General features: G+C 44.3%; 1 protein-coding gene across 1 annotated transcript in view; it reads right to left on the bottom strand.

Moving 5' to 3' along the window:
• The window catches only part of LOC142768314 (uncharacterized), a 42,441-nt gene extending 20,035 nt beyond the window's left edge, over nucleotides 1–22,406 (bottom strand). The window contains exons 1-4 of the mRNA XM_075870283.1: nucleotides 22,125–22,406; nucleotides 8,711–8,820; nucleotides 7,677–7,827; nucleotides 2,272–2,460 (exon numbers count right to left, since the gene is read on the bottom strand). Of these exons, the coding sequence (XP_075726398.1) occupies nucleotides 2,272–2,460; nucleotides 7,677–7,827; nucleotides 8,711–8,820; nucleotides 22,125–22,151 (477 nt within the window). The 5' untranslated portion in view covers nucleotides 22,152–22,406. The remainder of the gene's footprint in view (nucleotides 1–2,271; nucleotides 2,461–7,676; nucleotides 7,828–8,710; nucleotides 8,821–22,124) is intronic.
• Between the last annotated feature and the right edge of the window lie 2,685 nt (nucleotides 22,407–25,091).

Here is a 25,091-nt window from a genome sequence, read left to right as displayed (position 1 = left end):
ATAAATTTACTCTCTCCTTAAGAATATCCTAGTGTCTTTACTACCTTCAGTTATTCTCACCAAGGTATAAGTATACGCCAGTATATGAATTTAAAACTTTAGGTTGAATGGAACAGCATTTGTTTTAGCAGCGTTTATAAAAACCGAATTCACCTCATCCCAATTCGTAGTTGTTCTACCGCGCCTGGAAATAGTGTACTTAGATGAAACGAGTCGTCGTATTCAAGGACCAAGCTTCGTCGGAACGAGCAGTTTCGTGATTATCCGCTTATCAATTTATTCGTAAAACACAACTGTTGAGTGCGAAGCATTTATTAGCGAAGTGTGGCGACTTTAAGCGTATCTATCTATCTATCTATCTATCTATCTATCTCTCTATCTATCTATCTATCTATCTATCCATCTATCTATCTATCTATCTATCTAGCCACCTGCGACGTTTAGCCCTCCTGGCTCTCTCAACAATGGTATCGATACCAAACTTGGTATGGCATAACGTGCCTGTATGAACAACAAATTTTATTATTCAAAACATAAAAATGATGACATGTATGTCTTGAATATCTTGATTAACCTTTCATGGCCCTGAAGATTTGGCAGTGGTTTCGTTCACATGGCTTGTTGCAAAACTGGTATGGTATGACACGATTGCATGGCGAACACAAGCGACAAACACTAACATGAAAATCATGACATGCGTGTCATGTAACTTGACTACATACCACGCACCTGATGCGTTCAGGGCCGTATCGTTAGCGTCACATATACCAAGTTTGATAATACGTTACGTTAAGATATGACGACAGTATGTGACTTGTGCAAACATGACAATCATGAGATGCTGTGTCATGTTACAACATTACTACATGCCACGCTCATGATGCGCTGGCGGCCGTCTTGCTAGCTTCACATATGCAAAATTTGGTATCACGTGGCGCCAATGGATGACGAAGGCATGTGTCTTGTGCAAACATAATAATCATGAAATACGTGCCATGTGAGAACATGACTACATTCCATTGTCAAGGTGCCAATACATTTCGATGTGACGCGGTGCGCGTGCTTTTTCGTTGCGTCACGCAAGCGTTTCCACGCCAGGCGCCGGTCCTGTCATGTACTCCCAGGCGCGCACTGCGTTGCGTTATCGCATGTGCGTTTCAGTGTGTCCGGCATCCCTCCGTCACGAAAAAAGGGACACGCATTGTTGTCTGGGTAACGCATCGGCACGAAATGCAGCATGTCGCATTTCGCGCTGGTTGCCGTTGGGCCATGCCGACGGTCACTGGTCACTCCGGTCGCGCCTGGCTTCAGACTATGGAGTGCTCGCGTTTTGCTTACGTATCGTCGGTGTACCTAGCGTTCGCACGCATCAACGCTGCATTGGAGTGTATTGGGTCCTTCATGATGCGCCCGCGGCCGTTTTGCTAGTCGCACATACCAGATTTGGCGTTACGTGACGTCAATGGATGACACTGGTGCAATCATGATAATCCAGACACGCGTGTCATGTAAGACGATGACAACATACCACGCTCAAAGCGTGCTCACGGGTGTTTCGCTAGCTCCACGTATAGGCACCGCACACTGACCAAAGGGAACTGCGATTCACACTGCCCCATCTCAAAGTTTCTGACATTCACCGTTAGGGGCACGCAGAAAAGAGACGCGTGCTCGCTTCCCCAGTGTATCCCGAACACAATCCGCCGGCAGAGTCAGGGTGCGAGACACGCGTGTCACTTTCCATTTTCACTGATGCCGTCTCAAGGTTTGTTTTTTTATCCGCTAGGTTATGTATTCTGGCGCTGCAGTCAGACTGGAAATCTCGACTGAACGGTGCCTATACTAAATTTGGTATCACGTGACGGGAACAGATAACACACGTAAACGACACATCCATACGTGATAATCATGACTCGGAAGTCATTTAGTAACGTTGCGCTGATTTTAAAGAGACATATGAACCTTTCTCATTAGTGCTTAGCATGTCATTGATTTCCTCTGTACATGGGACTGCCAATGCTTTATTGGCTAATTTGTAACGAATCAAATAAATTTTGCATCTATATGAATTGGCGCATTTCATTCCTTTAAGGGCTTATTTTTACTTGGTGATAACAATCTTGCTCCTTTACTTCTTATTTTAGAGACGAGAAAGTTTTATATTAAGTTTCGAAAATGGTCAGTGTATATTTTTATCTGCCTCCTCCTGGAGGCCCATGCTGTTAGCATTGCCATATATAGAAAATATAAATAATAGTTGACTTCTCTCACCTCCTTTGGATCGGCATAGTACGGCGGCGGGTGGTCTGTGCAAGGCATGAAATACTCGTAGTAACTGCTGTCTGTCGGTATTGCATAACTTTGGGGGACGTAGTATATTCCTTTATAGCTGAATGAGACGGCAAGTGGAATTGAGAGATTCAGATTATTGACTTCCCGAACAACCGCCATGGCCTCGTTCTGCAATCATACGTGAAAATAGAGATACACTCTGATTGGCTAACATATGCGTAGGTGATTATGCTGTGTGGAAAAATGAAATAAACCAGTGCACTACTGATCGCTATAAGGCATGCTGTCTAGCAACTGCATCCCATCTTCGGAATCAAAACTCTGGAGCACTCACCCTGTGCGAACATTATGCAGGTCTGTGAGTTCATCACGTTTACTTGTTCCTCTCTTTGTTTCTTTTTTTTCTGTTTCTTTCCTTTTTTTCTTTCATCTATTTAGTCACAAATCACGATGCCAACTCACCCTACCCAGTCGGCATTGTAGGCACCGACTACCTTTTCGCTGCCGTTGTCGTAACATTAGACGAACCCTTCATATTTAGGGGTCAATGCATTGTTGTAACGTGAAACGGGAAGGTACCTCGATATCACACGGTGTTTCGGTAGCCGGAAACGCTGTTCGCCAAGAAGTGCGCTATTGGAAGAGGGTGAATTATTGGAAAACAACGTCTACAAATTGGCGAGCACAAATAGTCCAATAGTTGAAACATATATGTGACCGGCACAACTTCATGGGATGCCATCATGTGCGCTCAGAAAATTGGCTGGTTTCGCCACAGAGCCCGTATTTTCGTGCGAACGACCACGCTGTTCTAGAACGTAGTCCATAAGCCTCGATAGAATGTTTCCCAAGCCTAAATTTACAGCAGCAATAGTGTTGTAGGTTCCAGAGACGGCACGTCTGCGAACTACATTTCGAACTAAATTCCTTCAGCCTCGCAATAAAAATACTGGCAAGCGATTTCTACGCCTGGACACCAATGTCTGTTGGCAGCTGCACTATATTGCATGACGAGTGGAGTCCATACACGTAAATATGAAAACTGTTAGACAGTAATAAAATAGAAGAGCTAATTAATGCAAAATTCCTCGTTAATTGCTCACTCTTTCCTTCCATGGTGAAAGTATGCACTCCATCTCGGAGGGATACCTCCAGAAGATTTGGTGCAGTGCAAAAAGAATCACTTGCATACGCTTGAAGGGGGTATCTCAAGAACAAGGAAAGCGTCATAATACTGAACAATGTCGTTTAGATTGTATGGCTGATTTCGCATGTGCTATAGTGTTTTGTTTCTTAATAGCCTCTGGAGCCTTTCGTTCATAAATATCTGCCGGTATACCTCGTCGCTGGGCCTACGAAGCCGACGCCGACGGCGTAGGCTCTGACCAAAAACTAAATTGCTCTGGCGCACGCAGTGCGTTCATCGCAGAAAGACATGGTTTACTTACAAATAACCCTTCAAGCTTTTCAAAAGTAACGTGCATTATCGTGATTGTATGGTAATTTTAGAAATCATTCATATATCCTCATTTATGCATCATTTAAACAAAGCGTGGTACATTTTCAAAAGAAAATAAAACGCTATGGTTTGACTCAAGCTGATCTTAGAAATGAAGTGGATGTACTAAACGGTCAAGTAAATACGTACGAACGGTCAAGTACGTACCTATGTATAGCCAAGCACATACAATGCACTAAAATGTCTAGTACACCACAGTGCCCATTCACCATCATCATCATAAGAAGCAGCAGCAGCCTGACTACGCCCGCAAAAGGGCAAAATCGTCTCCCTTTATTCACTAATCAACCCTGTCTTGTGCTTACTGCTACCATGGTATGCCTGCGAACTTTGTATTTGCTTCGGCCCACCTAACTTTCTGTCCTTCGTGAGTTCGGCTTCTCTGGGAATCCCTTTATGACCAGTGGTTATCCTGCCTACGTGCTTCCTGGCCGGCCCATATTTATTGCTTCTTCTTGATGTCAACTATGTTATCCTCAACCCCGGTTTCTTCCCTGGCCCACTCGCTCTTTTCTTGACTCTTAAAGGGGCTTTGGCACAAAATTTCGTGGCCGAGATAGCCTGTGGGGTTCATTCTCAACCACTTTCGTCTATCATCTGCAAAATATCAACAGTGAACATAGCTGGGAATGTATAGTAAAGGCTTCTGAAGTATGCAAGAGCTGCCGACTCCATCGCGCTATTGACACCCTCGAAGGGCACCCTGAGGTTACCACCTACTTCCATCGAGTTACCGTGCTGCAGTCAACAAAACAAATTATGATGACGCCATAGCCGCCATATTTTTAACCGTGTTTGTTCCCGCAGTCGATACTTTTTGGCGGCTGGTTGCGAGTGCGTGGCCGTGGTTCACACTTACAAAGGTTTGCGTTTGGCGACACTGCAGTCCCATTTCCTATACGAAATTATTTCATGATGCGGATTGTGCGGAAGTGTGTCACAGGTTTGTGTGGTGGCGTGGTCAAGATCTGCACACGCTAGCTGGTGACAGTTGCGCCCAGTTTTTTGAGCTCTCTCAAACCGAATCTGAAACTGATCGATAATGAGGGACCTGTAGTTATTTTCTGTCGCATGCTGTAGCAAAACATTGTGTCATGTCATGACCAACAGGCACCCAGCAACGCATTGCAGCAGAACAACGCGAGGCCAATGCTTTATTGTCGGTGCTCCTTTAAGGTTACACCAATCATATTCTCTTCTATCTCTCGCGGCGCCATCCTCACTGTATTGTGAACCTCTTTTTAAGCCTCCAGGTTTCTGCTCCGTAGGTAAGTACCGGCAAGATGCAGTAGTTATATGCCTTCAACTTCAGGGTTGCTGGCATATTACCATACACGATTTTGGAATGCTTGCCAAGTTTGATCCACCCAAACCTTATTCTTCTAGTTATTTCATTCTAATAGCCCGGCTCATCAGTTACTACTTGTTCTTAGTACACGTATTTCATTACAACTTGTAGCGTCTCTCTACGTATCGCCGTGTGCTGTTGCACGGTAGCTTAGTGTTGTGCATCATAGGTTCAGACCTACTCTTCTGCTTTCTATGTCCAGTTTAGTAATCATGAGCTGCAATTCGTCCCGTGAAATACTCGTCAAGGCAATGTGATCAATTATTGAAAGTTACTAAGACACCTTCTAATTACTATTATCGCTCACTACTCCCAATATAGGGCCCTGAAAACTTTGTGTAAACACGTGGTGAATAGCATTGGAAAAATCTTGTGTACTGCCTTGCACCCTTCTTTATGGGGATTCTTTCGCTTTTTTATGGAGAGCTATGTCAGCTAAAAATCCACTGTAGATTTCTTTCAGTATGTTTATGAAGAGTTTCCAAATGCCCTGATTGAGTTGTGCTTGCATTACTACTGTTGCCTCGACTGAGTCGAACACCTTCTTGTAATCTGTGAAAGGTATGTATAGATTTGGTTGTATTCTGAGCATTTCACTATTACCTAGTTATTAGTATGATAATGGTGTATTTTTGAGTAGCCAGTACGAAATCTTGCTTGGTACTTTGGTCAATTGAACTGTAATGTCAACCTCAATTTAGTAGATAATATAGTAGATAATACGTAAGCTGATCGGCCTGTAAATTTTCAAGTCATTGACGTCTCCTTTCTTATGAATTAAAATGATTTTCGTGTTTTTCGGGGATTCCGGTACCCTTTTTGCCAAGCGCCACTTGGTATAGAAGGTGGCGTAGTTTTCTCAAACGATTTCTCCGCCATCTTTCATCAGGTCCAATGTTACCTTGTTCTCACCAGCGTATTTGCCGCGCTGCATTTTTTCTAGGCATTTCCTTACTTTCCCTGTCGTCACTGGTAGGAAGTCAAATTCCTCTGGGCTGATTGTCGCTTCTTACGACATTACCCTGGTTGTTTCGGTCTTTGTACAGCTCTCGTTAGAAATCTTGCGCCACTTTAACTACCGTATCAAACTTGGTTATTAGATTGCTTTGCTTGTTTCTGAATGCATACATCTGAATTTTGACTATGCACAAGTTTTCTTTGGCAGCTCTTATACCGGCGTCACTTGGACACTTAATCGCGATAAAGGTGAGCCGGATCGGTTTTCTTCATCGCGATCAACTTTATGACCACTGCTAAACGGCACAAGCTAATCCTGTTCGAGCTTGGGTCAGACGAAATGCAAGAGGTGGTGCTTGCATTTCGCTAAGCATGTCACCGAGAAACCTTGGCAACCAAGATTGCTATAGAGCCCTTTATCATCAATGTTTTATTCGTGTGAGAACCGCCCAAACGTCAAAAACTTTCCGTGCCACAACAAAATTAGTTTCATAAATGCATTATTCAATAGAAAATTTCTTGCCTTTTCCTGTATAACCGTGCGAGAGTCCTAATATATTTTTGCTATTTCTGATGGCTCCCACTTGTAGCCGTTTAGTCGCAGCGAATCGTCAACCTCGTTGTACGCGCCAGAGTTTCACTTCTCAAGTCTTGCAGTCACTCCCACCAGCGGTCAATTACTGTAAAGATGTCTTTATTCGACCACGAAGTGCGCATACGATGCGACGTAGTCGAAAGGCTCGTGACACTCACAATCAGTTTGCTTCGAGGTGCTCCGACTGCTCCGATGGTGCGAGAGTTAAGCCAAGCGCGGAAGGCAATGGTCATCTGCTTATCGTCTGCTTCTCCCATAATTACATGTGGTCATTACGAATCCTAAAATATGTGACATTTCAGGCATAGTTCAAATTTAAAGAGTTTAGAATTGACTTTTTTATTATCATCTTGTTGATTAATTGTTTTTTTATTGAACTAAGCTCATTTTTTTATTTATTGCACTTTCAACAAGAGTGGCCAGGGGATGCAGATGACAGTGGAACCTCAATCTCCCTGCCAGATTGCGATGCGCGGATCGCGATAGTCTTGATCCTGATCGCACCTAATCGAGATTCAAAGTTACAGTGGAGCAGCACCTAATTCCGATCGTTCTCAATCCGGATCGACATTGATCGCGATAAAAAATGCCCATGTGACACCGGTATTAGGCTTCTGCCTCTTTTGCAGCCTGCTCAATTCAGAAGTCTTTATCTGCCAACCTTGGCTTTTATGTAGAATTGAATATGCGTTGTAGTTTTCCGAAAAGGAGCGAAAATATGAGAAAATACAAGTTTGAAGAGGTGAAAAATTCATGAAGCAAAGTATGAGGAGAGCGGCGTTTCCATAGGCAAGCTTGTCTTGCCCAAGGCTGGGAGCTCCAGAAGAATAAGTCTGCTTGAGCTGATGTTTATTCTAGCAATACCCCATGTTCACAAATATTTCCCTGACAGGTTTTTTTTTCTGTTATGTCATAATGAATGTATCCAGTCTACACTTTAGTTAGTGATGCCAGTGAATACGTACGAATGTGTGTCCATAAGTGTAATCTTTGCCACGGGTGAGGTTCGAAGGTAGACTGTCCACGACCACCGGGAATATTCGACAATCTTTGAACTTCCTCACTGGGTAGCTAAGGTGTGCAATGGCGACGAACATTGATGGAGTGAACACGGTTCTGAAAACAAGCAATCAATACAGCGACATTGATTGGCTGAACGCAAACTACGTTCTAGATTTATCCACTTAAATCTAGAGTGCGCGCCTTCGGTGGGCATACATACTCACCGGTAAAGCCTTGTGTACTTATACAGGCAAATATTGCTATGGCGAAGTAGCACCCTAATTAGTTCTACTATCAGACAATTTAGACGTGTAGCCTGTCCAAGAATTTAATGAGGTGACTTCACGGTGCGACACATAATTGTTCCTTATAAGTGAATACATGAACGTCGTCTTTGCCTTGATATAATTTACTGATATGGAAGAAAGAAAAGTTTGGAAAGAGTATTGTGCAACACAATGAAATAGAAAGTGACGAAAGTTGTATATGTGACGGAACATGTAATTCCCATGGGGGTTTCCGTTATTCCGTTAGGTGATGGGCTCCTCAGTTCGTTTGCGTGCTTTTCATAAGTGAGACAGGAGTGACTCTGTCAATTTTATTCCTGCAGCCTTTACTAGAATTATCAATATTCGCAGAAGCAATAAGTGGATGAGAAAATTAGCTGCCATCTTCGGAAATGAATAATTGTTGCGACATGATCAGGTAAACAAATGCCATATATTCTTTCCTCATCTCCGCTAAAGAGAGCTCAAGTGGTTTCTAGCCCAAAGATACAATTTTAATACGCGTGGATTAAGCTGAAGTAAAGCTGCTCAGCGGCACGTGCGTGTCAAATATTCACTCTCGTAATTCTTAACGGCCTTCGGTAAAAGAGGTTTGGTTTGTCAAAATCACACACTCCAGCGTACTTACTCCTGGACCATTATCAACCACATACCATAGAATACTTGCTGTAAAGTGCAAAGATATGCAAATCATATTGTCGAGGACTCACTTCATCAATTTCAGGATCGGGTAGCCGGCTGGATCATCAATAGACATGCCAACAACATAGAATAACGTCCTCGTGCTTGTAAATCTCGGCTTCAGGTAGAGATACAGCGCCTGGAAACAAGAAATATGGTGAGCAAAACTTGTTCTCGTTTCGCCAGTCGTACTGACTTACAGTAACTTATGAATGACGTCTCCGCTAGCTTACACTTTGCAAATGTTAGAAGAAAAACACAATGGTGGAACTGGCACGTGCAACGACCAGCCCGTGACTAGCGCTTGACTGTTTAGGGCTAATAAGAGCGAAGTTGAACCTTAATACTTGTGAGACTACTCAATATATGTAACATTGTGTGTGGCTGAAACCAGTCATCTGACAAATTATCTTGTGTTCAAGGCAGCGTGTGCTTCTCCAAAAAGCCAGATGGCATGCCATCCTATCTTTAACGCAGCAAAAAGTTACATCTCGTAACAGGTTGTCTGAGGAAGATGCCACTATTGCTGCATTAGAGAAGACGAATTGTCGAAAGGTAGGCTTCAGTAAACGCCGTATTCAATATTTTTTACCTTGGCCTCAAGCTTCAATCTTTCTCTCATTCGGTATCTCACATGAGTGAAATGGCACCATGGCATTTTCATGGTGGGAATGGTATTAAAAAAAACATTCTTCGTGGTGTGTTATCCGAAGAGAGGAATAAAGAGCGAGTTTGAGGAAACTGGCATGAAGTTGAACGTGACAATAAAATGGAGGTCACAGAAAACGTTCAATTATTAGCATTTCTCATTTAGCCAGAGCTCCGAGTGTTCATAGAGTCATAAAGTGTGATGAAAAATAAGTCTTATGAAGGAGAAGCACGGAGTTCTTTGTTGTTCTATTAAGGGAGGTGAAGTGGGACATTGAGGTCAACAACTAGGTTGTAGGTGATGTGGAAGATAAATCGCAGAACCATGTAATAGGTTTATTGAAAGGCTTGGGATCTACATGGCCACATTAGGTGTCTGAAATAAACCCTTGCACGATAACTAATGCTTCCAAAAAAGCAACTCATACAACAGCCGCTCGAAAAACATCAGAGAGAACAGATATTTTATCTGTTGGTGGAAGTCTTCATGGATCTTTTGGCGTAGCGTCAAACTGTGCCCAGAAAGAATTGTGCTATGATGATATAGATGAATCGCAGGAACTGGAAACGCGCTAACTGAAGTCTCAAGCAGCCACGCAAAACGCGCGATGTTCATCGAAACCCCGATATCACTGCATCAACAAACAGATTTTAGTTGAAAAGGCAGTTGAGCCCTGAAAAAAATGTGAAAATATCATAAACGGCATTTGCGTCAAGCGTTTTACGCGTAATATGCGTATCACGCGTATTACCCATGATGCCGCTAGTTGTCGTGGTTTTCAGTTTGGAAGAACTACCAAACAAATACACCTATAGCCGCCGGCTTAACACCAACAGCCCAGCACAGACAAGGAAAACTATGTTTGCGAGGACTGATCAACAAACCACTCCTGTAAAAGCTCTATAAATGTGGTTGTTGAACTCCCTTTTTTCTAAAACCCCAGCAGAGCTGAAATACCTTGTTGTATAAAGAGCATTGCCACCTCATCCTGCTACATTACTCTAGTGACCTTAGCTGGTTTTGACAGTTTAATTGAACCTCAGGTGGTCTGAATTTCTATAGGATTTTGCAGCATGCCTAATAAGCATGACACACTTCCAACATGGGTACTTGTAGAAATAAAATACGGCCTCATCACATAAAAAAATTTCGCTGAAGTGCTTTTAACCCTCGCTCACCTTTCTAAAGTGTTTCACGAGGCAAATGAAGATTCAGAGTGAGACGAACATTTTGGCATAATACAGAAACCGTCGATTCAGAGAGAAGCTAGGTTCGTGATAATTTCAGCCAAAAGCAGTAAACTTTTATTGCATTCTTCTTTATAAGAAAACCAAGTAATGGTGAAAATGTTGAAAAAATCTAAAAAGTTTGTCAAGTTAAAAATGAACTCTTTTACGGCGCATATATTGTATAAGAGTAATAAATGCAATACTGATTGAAAAAAGAAAGTCTGATGTTTAGACAGGGTAGGTAAGCTTCAAGTAACAAAAAGTCACTGTCACAAGATAGAAACTTCTATCAAAATACGACAGTTACAAGAAGTTATCTTGGCTTCAAAGTCCACCCTCCGCTCAACTATATCTCGCCGAGCGTTAAAGCTATGAGCTATGATATCTTTGTCAGACCCTGGATGATTTAGATTATGATTCTCCAACATTGGGTAACATTACGTGTGCTATCTTCGTTCATTTTTACTGGAGAGCTAAACAACACTGTTATTGATAACTGCACTGTTGACAAATAATTATAAACTGCATATATTGCAGTTTTCTGAAATTGTAGCGAGACTAGTAACATAATACCTTACGAGAAAACACACGCACATTCTGGCATAGTGGGTGCGCGTAGACAAGCCGTAGCTGCAATTATAATTGATAATTAGAACACCTTGATAACTCAGAACACTTTTTCTGACTTTATAAACGAAACACGGCAGTCGAACAGGAATACAGGAATACAATGTGTGTTGAGCTACATTAACTTTTAGAAGGAGTTCAAAACGTGAGGCTACAGCAGCTGTATCTTTTACGTATCTTACTATCTTCAATAACTCCGAGGAATATGGGATGCACTGAAAACAGAAGCAACTACATAAACTAAATAAGCTAAATGACTTGTTGGCCGATAAGCTCTGAATTTATGGGACGTTATGCAATAGACCACAGAAGATGACAACTATAATGTCGCGAGAGGAAACGATAGGCAGAAACTCGAAGTGGAGGACTGTTTACTCAGCCACAGCTGCCATTCACTTCTTCGCTCTCGTCTTCTGCCACCAACACAGCGTGGCATTAGCCTCTCCTCCCCCCCCCCCCCAAAAAAAGAAGAAGAAGCATCGCATGAATACCACGGCTCCGAAAAACAACGAAAGGTAGTCAGAAATGTCTGTGTCCTTAGAAAAGAAAAAGGACGAGATAAAAAATAAAGAAGCAAGAAAGTAATGCACAATTGTCTTGAAGGCTATTGACACATCACAAAGTTCTTGACTTGCAGTCAACGCGAATAGTACGGCTTCATCCACCACAACCGAGGAGCGTGGTCTGCAAGAACGGTGTGACGTGTCTGCTGGGAAAACTTCGCAGTTCACTTCGCCGAAGCGATGAAGAACTCGGTAGGGTCCGAAGTACCAACATAACAATTTTTCTGAGCGTCCCCGTTGACGTATAGGAGTCCAAACCCAGACTAGGTCACCGGGTTCGTATATTACTGCTCTGTGGTGGGTGTTGTATCGGCGAGCATCTTGATTTTGCCGTGATAAAATGCGAAAGTACACCAGATGCCAGGCGTCTTCGGCACGATGAACAAATACATCTGCATCCGGGGTACTCGTGTCCGGCAGAGTTGGTTGCAGGATGGTGTCAAGCATTGTGGTGACGTCGCGGCCGTAAACCAGATAAAAAGGAGCAAAGCCGGTGGTTTCCTGCAAAGACGTATTGTAGGCAAATGTTATATACGGAAGGATTTCATCCCAATTCTTCTGATCCTTGGCGGCATACATCGAAAGCATATCTGCAATCGTTTTGTTGAGGCGTTTGGTTAACCCGTTCGTCTGCGGGTAGTAGGCAGCTGCTGTTCGGTGCGTCGTGCCGCTCAGCAACATGATCTGTCGGAGCAACTGTGCCGCAAAAGCAGTACCACGATCTGTGATGACGACTGCGGGAGCACCGTGGCGGAGAACGATGTTCTTGATGAAAAAGTCAGCCACCTCGGAAGCAGTTGCTCGCTGGGCGGCTTGTGTTTCGCAGTATCTGGTAAAGTAGTCGGTGGCAACCACAATCCAGCGGTTACCAGCCGTAGACTTCGGAAATGGGCCAAGTAAATCCATCCCGACCTTTTCAAAAGGTGCGTGAGGGGGTCGCAAAGGCTGTTGCAGACGGGCTTGTTTTGTCGTTGGAGTTTTGCGGCGCTGACAGGCTATGCATGTCTTGACGTACTGCCGAACGGTTTTCGTAATTTTCCGCCAGTAGTATTTGTCTTTGATCTGCGCCAAAGTACGCGCGGAGCCAAGATGCCCTGACGCAGGCTCGTCATGACAAGCACGCAAAATATCATCGCGAAGAGCAGCAGGAACGATGAGGAGGTAAACAGTTTTCGTTGAATGAAAGTTGCGCTTGTAGAGGATGCCTTGGCGTAGACAGAAAGATGACAAATCACGCACGAATTGACGTGGGGGTTGTGGGCGACGTCCCTCAAAGTATTCGATCAGTGGTTGTAATTCTAAGTCTTCGCGTTGCTGCTCAGCCACGTTTAATTATGCGTGAATAGCAAGGCAGCTGAAGTCTTCATCTTTGTCTTCTTCAGTGATCTCGACGGGTGCGCGGGAAAGACAGTCAGCGTCGGTGTGTTTCTGACCAGACTAGTAAACCATCGTTATATCGAATTCTTGTAACCGAAGGCTCCATCTTGCGAGACGGCCCAAAGGATCTTTTAGATTCGCTAGCCAGCAGAGGGAGTGGTGGTCACTGAGGATTCGGAAGGGGCGTCCGTACAAGTAGGGCCTGAATTTCGTTATGGCTAATACAACCGCCAGACATTCTTTTTCAGTCGTCAAGTAGTTCTTCTCCGCAGATGACAACGTGCGGCTAGCGTAGGAGATGATGCGTTCCACTCCATCTTGATATTGCACGAGAATAGCTCCGAGGCCAAGGTTGCTCGTGTCAGTGTGGACTTCTGTGTCTGCTTTGGTGTCGAAGTGACCTACGATCGGTGGCGTTTCTAGGCGTTGTTGAAGGTCGCGGAAAGCGCCAGATTAATTGGGGCCCCAGACGAAGGCGACGTGATCCTTGAAGAGTTGTTGTAGAGGGTCGGCGATTTTCGAAAAGTCGGCACGAAGCGGCGGTAATAAGCACAAAGTCCCAGAGAGCGGCGTACATCATGCTTTGTTTTCGGTATCGGGAACAAAGCAACTGCCATAGCCTTGTCAGGATCGGGGCGAACACCACTGCTGCTGACAATGTGGCCAAGGAATTTGAGTTCCTCATTTCCAACATAACACTTTTCCGGTTTCAGAGAGAGCCCGGCAGTGCGAATAGTCAGAAGTACTGCCCCAAGCCGCTCAATGTGCTGTCAAAAGTCGCAGAAAAAACAACTACGTCGCCAGAGTACACTAAACAAGAGTGCCACTTCAGGTCACATGAAACTGTGCCCACAATTCATTAGAATCTGGCTAAAGTGGAGCACAGGCCAAAAGGGAGAACTTTGAATTCATAAAGACCGCCAGGTGTAATAAACGCTGTTTTTTCTCGGTCCCGTTCATCTACTTCAATCTGCCAATATCCGCTACGGAGATCCATGGAAGAGAAGTAACGGCCATGTCGCAGGCGATCCAAGAAGTCATCAATACGAGGAAGAGAATATACGTCTTTTTATCGTTATGCTGTTCAGTTTGCGGTAGTCGACGCAGAATGGTAATGAACCATCTTTCTTTTTAACCAGAACAACTGGTGACGCCCAAGGACTTGTCGATGGTTGAATTACGTCGTCGTCGAGGATTTGTTTCACTTGATGACGGATAGCATCTTGCTCCTTCTGCGCACGTGGTAAGCATGTTGGCGCACGGGTTGCACGTTGGGCTCAGTGATAATTCTATGCTTCATTAGAGGAGTCTGCCGGACTTTCGAAGTAGTGGCAAAACAGTCACTAAAGGATGAGAGGAGATGGAGGAGCCTTGCCTTCTTAGTGTCTTCCAACTAGCGATTGACGTTGAGGCGACTAGTCACGTCAGTATCGCAGCTGTTCTCAGTCGAGATTGTCGTAATCAAAAGGAAGGCGTCCAAATCATTCAATGCCTCCAAGTAAGCTACGGTTGTGCGTTTCACAAAATGCCTGTATTCGCCACCGAAGTTCGTAACTAAAACGGTAGTCGGGCCATTTCGCTGTTGAACGAGACTTCGAGCAATGGCCACTTCCCGATAAAGCAATAACGTCAGGTTACTTTCGGCGATGCCCATAATAGACTGTTCCCGTGGACACTCAACAAGCACGAAGATACTACTGCGAGGTGCAACGTGACGCAATCATCGACTACGCGTAAGGCCATGCCACGATTTTCGTTCTCGATGTCGGAATCTGGAGAAACAGGGTTAACAGAACTGACGAACAAATCACCCAGATTAATTATCGCTCCATACTCTTGCAGAAAATAAATGTCCAAAACGACCCTCCGAGAACAATTGTGCAGTACAAGGAATGATGCTACAAAAGCCGACGCAAAAATCTCAAGCCTGGCGGTGCACCTTTATATAGGGGATACGAGGTGTCTTCCAGCGTTTATTAGTTGAGGGCCGTCCCACGTTGTCAGCACCTTGTGTAGATGGGTGGCCAATGACGCACTCATCACCTAGTAATCAGCTCCCGTGTTGACAAGCGCAGTCACCAGATAACATTCGACGGAAACGGTAGTGGCAGCGGGCGTTCTATTGGCGGTTTCACAAACAGGCTTTAACGGCACGTCGTAAGGCAGCGGCGGAGGGTATTTGTCGGTTCGCGTGACACCGGCCTCACCTCCGGAGGTCGCCGTTTTCAGTTTCCCCGGCGTGGGCTTGCGCCACTGACACCAGGGAACCCAAAGGCGGGTCGGGCGCGGTGCGTTGATGTGGATGGACGGGGTGATGGTGACCGTGACTGTCGTCGCGGCGGGACAGAAGCGTGATGACTACCTTCCAAGTCATCCGTAATTTCTTGTGGGCGCTCACCATAGCCTGGACAAAGTGCATCTTGGTGGAATCCGCGTAGGCCTATTCGTCGGTAGTAACAGTCGCGGTACATGTGTCCAACGTCACCACAATGGTAGCACAAAGGACGATTGTCGGGTGCACGCCAGACGGTGGACTTCCGCGGGCCAGGACGAAAATCGGCCTGAGAAGGCAGGCGATGGGCTGGAGTTGGAAAGCGTCTGGGGATCCCAGTAGGTTGATGAGCAAAATGTCCCGTCGCCGGCGTAGAGGCGCGTAGGGCATCCGCGTAGTAAAGAGTGGGAGGTTCGACTTGCGATGGTGGTGAGGAGCGAACCAACTGCCTGATTTCGTTACGGATGACGTCCGTAAAAACAGCGCTACTGGGAGGGGACGCTGCATGAAATTTTCGAAGTTTTTCGCGTACAAGTTGCCGTATGAGTTCTGTGAGGACTTCCCTGTTATCACCTCCTGGTACAAGCGAGCATGCAGCGGACATGGCCATCTGACTCTCATACTGCGACACCAGCTGCCGAAGCATGCGCTCCATAATTGTGGCCTCACGTATGAACTCGGACACAGTCGTAGGAGGGTTGCGCACAAGGCCCGCGAAAAGTTGCTCCTTTACGCTTCGCATTAGAAGGCGCACTTTCTTGTCTTCTGTCATGTGGGGGTCATCCCGACAAAACAATCACGACATTTATTCGACAAGCATGGCGACGCTCTCGTTCAGTATTTGAAATCGCGAAAAAAGTGCCTGCTCCGCTCTCTCTTTGCGTTCGGGGTTACTGAACGCGTCGCGAAGCTGCCGATGGGATTCCTGCCAACTTGTGAATGAAGTTTCATGGTTCTCATACCACACTCTTGCCGCGTCTAAGAGGGAGATATGCACGTTCTTCAACTAACGGCGATTGTCCCAATCGTTGATGGCAGCGACCCGGTCAAAATGGTCAAGCCAGTCTTCGACATCCTCACTGGCATCACCATGGAATAGGTTGGTTGTGCGAGGCGTGTTGATGAGACAGGGTACGCTAGCGAGTGGGTCATGCTCGGTTTGGGTTGAGGATGTGGCAAACATTGTCCTCACGGAACTTGCCAAGGGGCCGTACTGTTGTGGTAGTCCTTGAAGGCGGCGTCTGCTTCAATAGATGTCAGCAGACCCTGGTGCACTGGCGGTGGTTGCTTCTGGTTGAGGACCAGCAGGCATAAGACGTAGCAGTACAGTACCCAGCACGTCCACCAGTCTGTCGCGAAAGGAAAAGATAGGCAGGAACTCGAAGTGAAGGACTGTTTACTCAGCCACAGCTGCCATTCACTTCTTCGCTCTCGTCTTCTGCCTCCAAGACAGCGTGGGAATATGTTGGCGAATTTAGAGCAATACACGAGAATATGTCTATCAATGATAGCCCACAGACACGATTCACCCCAAGAGACACTAATAACGTCGAAGGGAACTGTCTATATCCAAAAAGTAGAAAGTACTTGTCTTCGTTTAACAGAAGAGCCCCAGAGATGATACACCAACCAATCCCATGCATGGTAGGAGTCGATTTCACTCGATGGCGTTTCTAGCTTTCAGACATTGTTTACGACGTGGCAAATTCTTTTGTGTATTCTGACAAGTTTCGTACAGTCATTCGACACTCGTCAGAAAGAGTGAGGCTTATAGAGTAGCTTATAGTCCACGGATCACTTCACCCACGGCAGCAGCCAGGTTTCAGCACACTGTGATATTTATGCCAGATAAAATACTATACGAGTCAGCTGGTGGACCTAATTTCTAAAGTATAAAACTTTTCTGCTCTCGCATTTAGCGCCCAGCCCTATCACATGATTGTTTTAGGAGTGACGGCTAGGTAGGCCGACCAAAAGGCAGTTTTCATTTTTAGAGCAAAATAATATTACCAACTCTGAGGGGCAAAACCATCCATGGGCCAGAGCGTTTGTGTGTTCCAAGTCTTTTAAAGATGCGGCCTGTTACCACAAATTCTGAAAAGTACGCTGCCTTTTTTCCGTCATCGTTTCAGTGCATATGCTCCTTTTCTACAATTATTCCCTTATCGGTTGAATATACGCACCTGTTATCATTTGCATTGTTTTCCATAAGAAAATTTATCACCAAAATTCCTTTTTGCAATTTCCAAGAAGTAAACTGGCGTTTTTTCTATCATAATTTCGGCACATATGCTCATTTTCAACAAATCTTTCCTGAGAGGTTTATTACACGCTTTTGTTATGATTTACACTCTCTTTCATAGAAAAATTTATCCCCAAAATTAATTTTGTGCAATTTCTAAACAGTACGCTGCCTTTTTCCATCATCGTTTTAGTGCACATGCTCCTTTTTAATAATTATTTCCTTATTGGTTGTTTATACTCACCTGTTCTTATTCCCATTCTTTTTCATAGGAAACTTTATGATCAAAATTCAATTTTGCAATTTCTAAAAAGTACGCTGGCATTTTTTTCACCATTGTTTTGGTGCATATGTTCATTTCACACAAATGTTTCCTGATTGGTTGAATATACGCAGTTTTTATCATTTTCATTTTTTTCATAGAAACCTTTATTACCAACAACTATTTTAGTGAAATTGTCGCTGTAGGTTGTGAGCAGATTGCACAAGTGTTTTTAACATTGAAGGCGTGGTTTCTTCAAGATAAGTTTTTTTAACTTTTGGCTACCTGATATACTTTTTTTTTGAAAATTATCCGACCAATCTGACTAAGACTTTTTCAAAATATACCTATAAACACCTTTCAAATAGCCTGAAGGAAATGAAGAGTACAAGTAGGGACTCACTTTTTTTTGTTGTACACAATGATAATGATCAGATTCATCAAACGATCATGCCAAGATTGTTCATGCCATATGACAATGTTATTAGAAAGAGCTGCAATGTAAGCGTGCCCCGACGTGGTAGTCTATTGACTAAGGTATTCGGCAACTTGCCTGCAGGTCACGGGATCGAATCCCGGCAGCGGCAGCTGCATTTCCGATGGAGGCGGAAATGTTATAGGCCCGTGTGCTCAGATTTAGGTGCACGTAATTAACCCCAGGTAGTCTAAACTTCCGGAACCTTCTACTGCGGCGTGTCTCATAATCATATCGTGGTTTCGGTACGTTAAATCCCAGATATCAATCAATAAAGCGATGTAAGCGTAAAGAAGCAAAAGCGGAAGAAAAGGCACCGTGCGATTGGCGGGGACGGAAGCTATAACATTCCAATAGCGCGTACAACGCTTTACTAACTGAACTACCATGGTTACTAAACCGCCGTCCACTTTATCAAGTATATATGTGCATCAATTGTGGGAGCATCCGTGGGCTCCACCATGAGCCATGACAACGAGTGTAGACCACGTTTTCCGCCTGTTCGACGTCATGCAGCATGCGGGCTTTTTACGAGATGGCAGCTGAATAAGTTTTTGTCGCATACTACCCCAAGGCAGAAAGTTTGCTAGGAGACCCTCGATTTGAAGGGAAAAGAAAGAAGAGTGCGGTTAAAAGTACATTTGCTTTGTTGGAATCACCATAATGAGATCTTGCATACAATCGTGCCAAGGAAAGTGTAAGCGATGTTGTTAGAAGTGATTACAACGCAAGTGTAAAGGAAAAAAAAGTCTCACAAACGGGAATTACAAACTTCAGCAATGAATATTGACACCTCAGCCAGGCCATGATGGCCGCTTACATTAAAGAAATCATGGTCATCCGCAATTCCTGTGGCGTGTAAAATTCTGACGAAGCCGCAACGATGACAAAGTTACCTCAACCACCTAACTACGTCAGGTAGTCTTTCGGCTCACACGCTGAAGCAGCTCTGATGTCATTTTCAGCAAAAAAGGACTTTGTATTTCGGCGTTTTATAAACGCCACTTGCCATGCACCGGATCTTTACGGAAGCAAACGCTCGACCATTCCGTGAGAGTTTCTGCACGGTCGCGACGCGAGAACGGTGAACTTTAAGGTGACAAGCCTGTTGACGGCGACCACATGATATATTACAAGCTTTATTAAGCCTGCGGTACCTCCAGCAGTCTTGCTGAAGGAAGAAGGATTTCCTGTTAACTACCATGGCCTGAACAAAACCACTCAGAAGGACGTATATGCATGCCTACTAAAAACAATGGTGTGGATAGACTTTGGAACCTGAAGGATATTTTTGATAAAAGTCTGCACTACTAGTGATTAGCTAAGAAGCTTCGTCTTTGACGTGCTCTTGGCCGACATTCTTCTACATCTTGGCCACGTGCCAATATGTTCCAAAATTAGTAAGATGAAACATTTTTGCACGTGGTTGAGTGGCTGACATAAAAATAGTGACATGCATGGCATATACAGCATGACCTACAATCCCCACTTACAGCCCGCTTGCGATAATTTCGCTAATTTAACCTGGGGCAATTTAGATAGGTGGTAACACGAAAAGCATTAAAAGAGTATCGAAAGGTGGCCGAGTTGAAATTTATTTGTAGTGAGCAGCGCAAAAAATGACAACACACGAGGAGGTGCGAGGACAGCGACTGGTTCAGCGCTTGTACCGCTTCATTCTTTTGTATGGTTTCATTCAGTGTCTTGCTCAGTATACATGAAAATTATAACACACACATCATGTATGGCTTGAATCGCATGCCCTGCTCATGGTAAAATGGCGGCCGTTTCACTAGTTTAATACCTTAACGCTATAATTACGCGACTTGACCGAATGACGAGTCTTAAGAACAAGCGGTGTTATGAAAATCATCATATGCATCGGATTTAGAGTGTGACTTACATGCATGGCTCGTGACGTGCTCCTGGCCGTTTTGCAATAGCTCAATATATACCGTAACAGGTTACGTACGACAGGAATTTAATGAACGACAGGTAGCACATAAAGATCAATGTATGCATGCAAAGTATGACATAATTTTTACGCCACGCTCACTATGTGCTATCAGCTGTTAAGATAGCCTGACATATTTTCCGAATGTTATATCACAGCGTGCTTCCAAACGATCATACATGAAACGTTGGAGCATTCAAATGGTATATGCATATTAAGCACATCACAATTCACACGCTATGCTCCTGATCTGATCGTGGACATTATGGTAGCTTGACACACAGAAAAACCTCGTCTGGCGTGATATAACAATGATGAACAAATGACAGGTGCCAACATGAATGTCACTATAAGTATTTAACGTGCGGCATCTTTTTCGTGTCCCGCTCATGATTTGCGGGTGACCGTTATGGGCCCTTGCCGAATATCAAAATTGCTATGTGACACGGTTATGACAAAGACAAATGAGAAATAGGAGCACCAGAACTCAGAAATTCGTGTCATGCATGATGAACATAAAAAAGCATGTCGTTACGCCAAGAATCATGGCAGGCATGTCATGTGCAGAACGTGTCCCACGAATGTGCTATGAGCAGTTCCGCTTTCTTGACATGCACCGAAAGGCGCATGGAGCGACGTGAATCTAAGATGAAAATAAACGACAAGTATTAGCTTGAAAAACATAACACGCATTTCTTGCGTGGCATATTTCACACGCCACGTTGTTTATCTGTTAGTGGTAGTTTTATAGCCGACGCAATACGAAACTTCTACAATGAGCGCTAACTCATTCACCTGATATGACATGCCGTAGCATATTAATTGAGAAATTGATGTCATGTACGAAATTACATACATTACAAGTCGTTTTGCTAGTGCGATATATAGCAAAATTGGTATGGCTTGGCACAGCTGCATGGTGAACATATGTGAAGTTCGCAGAACGAAAATAGTGGCATGCATGTCATGTTCGCAATAACTTACACACCACGTTCAATCATAGTACTTTCATGGTGATTTCATGCACTTGTTAAACATCAAACTGTGTATCGAGCGAAATAGGTCCAATACCGAACCTGTGCAAGTAGCAGCATGAAAATCATGACATCCGTGTCATGTGGAACACCATTTACATGCTGCGTTCACGGTGTGCTCGTGGTCATACTGTAAATGTGGTATCACAACATATCAATATTTTTTGTGTTATGTAAAATCTCTGCAAAACAGCAATTGGGGTGGATAATATTAAAATCCCGATACTAATGTCGCCTAGAGCATAAGTTCAGCGAGTAATTTGTTGTTCTCTTGGTTATATTGTTAGTTTTATACATACCCAAATGCATGGGGATTGTCAAAAGTGTTTCAATAATATGAGCGACAAGTAGTAGGATAATAACGACTACATTTATGGGATGTACGACTTTAGTTGCCGCGAAAATTCTAGGAGCATTTGCAGTCATTTCTTTACAGCAGATGTCTAGAATTGAAATAGCGTGGAATAACAGTCTGATGAACACAAACTGAAGGTCTAGCATGACATCCGTAAAAAGCATGGGATGTACGCCATTTTTCACGTGTAATCTTAGTGACGTTCTCATAAGTAGGATGTCTTGCTTTGGTCAGAATAAGAACCCATGTGGTATATGCAGTTCCTCCCTGACTGTTCTGCATTGCATTGGTTATCGAAATACGCAGGCTGCTCCGATCTCTTGTGGGCTTTATTGCAATATGAAAATTCACTTTGTTTCCAATTGCCTAGTGCACAAATAAAATATACTGCGAAAAAAAGTCACCTTTAGTACGTTGAAGACTTGAGTCATCACGGCAACATCCGTGTACTCTCTGTAGATGTTCAGCAACCCAAAGTGGGTGATATTATCATTCCAAAAGGTGACTATACGTCCGAAGAATGCAGGGTACTTGGACTCTCGCAGGAAGTTGGGCCTGTACAGAGGATGGTCACAACAAATTTGTTCGCAGAGACAGAAGGCACGATTACACGTTGCAGTGTACAATACTAGCACAGGAAGTCGTCACCACTATTCCTTTTTCGCCAATGTGCGAGACTGCTCAGAAGGCGAAAATCTCGGATGCCTAATCTAACGAGAAAAGTAACCGCCAGCTTCAGTGCCGATACACGCAGTCCGAATGTTCATAACATAATGACGTAAATAACTTGACTGAACAGATCGCCTAAATTAGCGCCGTCCTGATGACATCGCCTACGCTGGCTTCACATCTTATTAGTCACGCATGAAACCGGCGGATGCTCAGTGGTTAGGTGGTCACGGATGCAGTGCCAAAACATGTGACGCATCGAAGGCTTGCTAATACATGTGCTCCCAGAGGTGGTAGGTAATCATATCATGTTTGAAAAGCTTTCACAGGTGCACTGAGTAAAGGGTGGGGGGCTGATGGCATCGAATGACGCGTTCACAGTAAAAAAAATCTCTTGATGGTCCAAAATTTAAATAACAACTTGAACAATGCGCGCACATTAGAACGCGAAACCAGCAATTAATGAAATGACTGTAGGGCTTGGGTTGATTATTGTCAGGTTGAGCGCACAGAGCAGTGCGCAGGGTTTGCTTCGCGTTATGATAGTGAAAGAACCCATCTCGCTATCGAACCGCTATGGTGATCTAGTGCTTATGCTACTCAACTGCTGGCCCGCAAGGTCTGGGCACTAATACCGGCGGTGGCGGCTGCAAGCTAGAGACCAGAGACAGCTGGATACCTGTGTACTTGTGAAAGCAATACTTCTTTGCATATTAGTTGGTTCATACTTGAAAAAAAATTGCCCGCAGCTTCCCTCGGGGGAACACTGAGGAGGATGCGGAGCATATAATTGGTTAACGGGGTGTTAAAGTGCGACTTACTTGGGTCGATGGCAAAATTGGTTAACGTGGTTGTGAAATGGGGTGTTAAATTGCGACTTACTTGGGTCGATGGCTAAATTGGTTAACGTGGTTGTAGGAGGGGGTGTTGAATGAGTGAACACGTACACACGTATGCGAAAGGACGGCGCTGGTCGAAGGGACGTCGATCATTGTGTTTGTGGATTCGTTGAAATTCATTTCACCGCGACCTTGGACGTCGACGCGCCGTACAAACCAACCGACGAGCGGCAACTGAGCGAGCGAGCGCCGACCTTGAGTATATATACAGCGCGACGGCGCATGCACTGTCAGCTGTTGAATGTTCTCGAAGGAGAAGCGCGCGCGCGGCACAGATGGCGACGGCGCGACGGCGCATGCGCTGTCAGCTGTCGAATGTTCTCGAAGGAGAAGCGCGCGCGGCACAGATGGTGGGCGACGGCGCGACGGCGCATGCGCGCGCGTCAGCTGTCGAATGTTCGAGAAGCGGTGCGGACGGCGCGGACGGCGCACTACAAGGCGCGAGTATAAGATGCTTCCGCATCTAAAAAAGTATTTGCTGCACAAACTTGAAGGAAAGCGAGAAGGGAGACAGTTGGTAGCCCGCGCTCTTTCCTGTCTCCCTTCTTGTTTTTCTTTAGGCTGCGCCGCAAGTCGATTTTGCTGTATACATAGTTCACTTTCTTTTCTGCTTTCCCTTGAAATCTATTTTTGTCAGGGCCAAGTGTACCATGCACATGGCTTTACGCAGACGCTACATGGGCCTTGGGGATCATATTTTCTACATGCCTTCACTACTATGGCTCTCCTAATTGTATCGTGCTTTTCGGAACTGTTACAATGGTATCTGCTTCCTGCGTTTCATTGTCCGAAATGTGTAACATGTACATTATATATTATAAGTCACTCGCAGAAGTGCTCTTTAGAGGGCTGTTAAGTTCCTTGAAATAATAAGACCTTACCCAAGAAGAACAGGAGAACTTGAAAATATTGGGATCTATATATATATATATATATATATATATATATATATATATATATATATATATATATATATATGCTCACGGCTGGTTATTTTTCCACCCACTTTTCTTTCTTTTTATTTACATTCTATTGCTTCTAATAACTTCCCCTATACATTCCTTGGCATTACTGTCTGTTAGATCTCATCATTATTGTGTCAAAACACGGAAAAACGAGACCTTAGGTATACTTCTTTCCCATATTGATTAATGAGGGTCTCGTACTAGCAGACTTGTTGTAATTAGGTTGTATACGAGGGACTATCGATCAGCTGCCCACTCGTAATAAGTTCACGTGCTACGTGACGCCAAACATGCGAATAAAAGAGTGTTTCACACCCGTCGCCTGGCTTATTGATGGCGCTGACTGGCACTTCTACTTTTAAATTCACATATAATCCCCCAAAAAAAGTGGATGGAGGGAAGGCCGCTGTGATAGCTCAGTGGTTAGAGCATCGAATGCGTTATTCGAAGGTCGTAGGTTCGATTCCTGCTCACGGCTGATTATATTTTCACCCATTTTCTTTCTTCTTATTTACATTCTATTGGTTCAAATAAGTTCCCCTATACAATCCTTGGCATTACTGTCTGTTAGATCTCATTAATATTGTGTCAAAACACGAAAAAACGAGCCCTTAGGTATACTTCTTTCCCTTATATTTATATATATATATATATATATATATATATATATATATTCACGCATTAAAAGCCGTAGAGACAAGACAGGGACAGTGGCGCAAAAAGACACGAGCGTGTATCTTCAAACGAAGCGCTAACACACACTTCTTCATTCTCTTTGCCCTTTTCGGCTGGCTAGTACTTGCCGGCTCAGAACTCTAGGTGACGTTATTACCCCTCC

Source organism: Rhipicephalus microplus, chromosome 8 (assembly GCF_043290135.1).
Source record: "Rhipicephalus microplus isolate Deutch F79 chromosome 8, USDA_Rmic, whole genome shotgun sequence".
NCBI lineage: Eukaryota > Metazoa > Arthropoda > Arachnida > Ixodida > Ixodidae > Rhipicephalus > Rhipicephalus microplus.
Note: the sequence above shows the minus strand (reverse complement) of the source record. Positions and strands in the feature narration are given on the sequence as shown.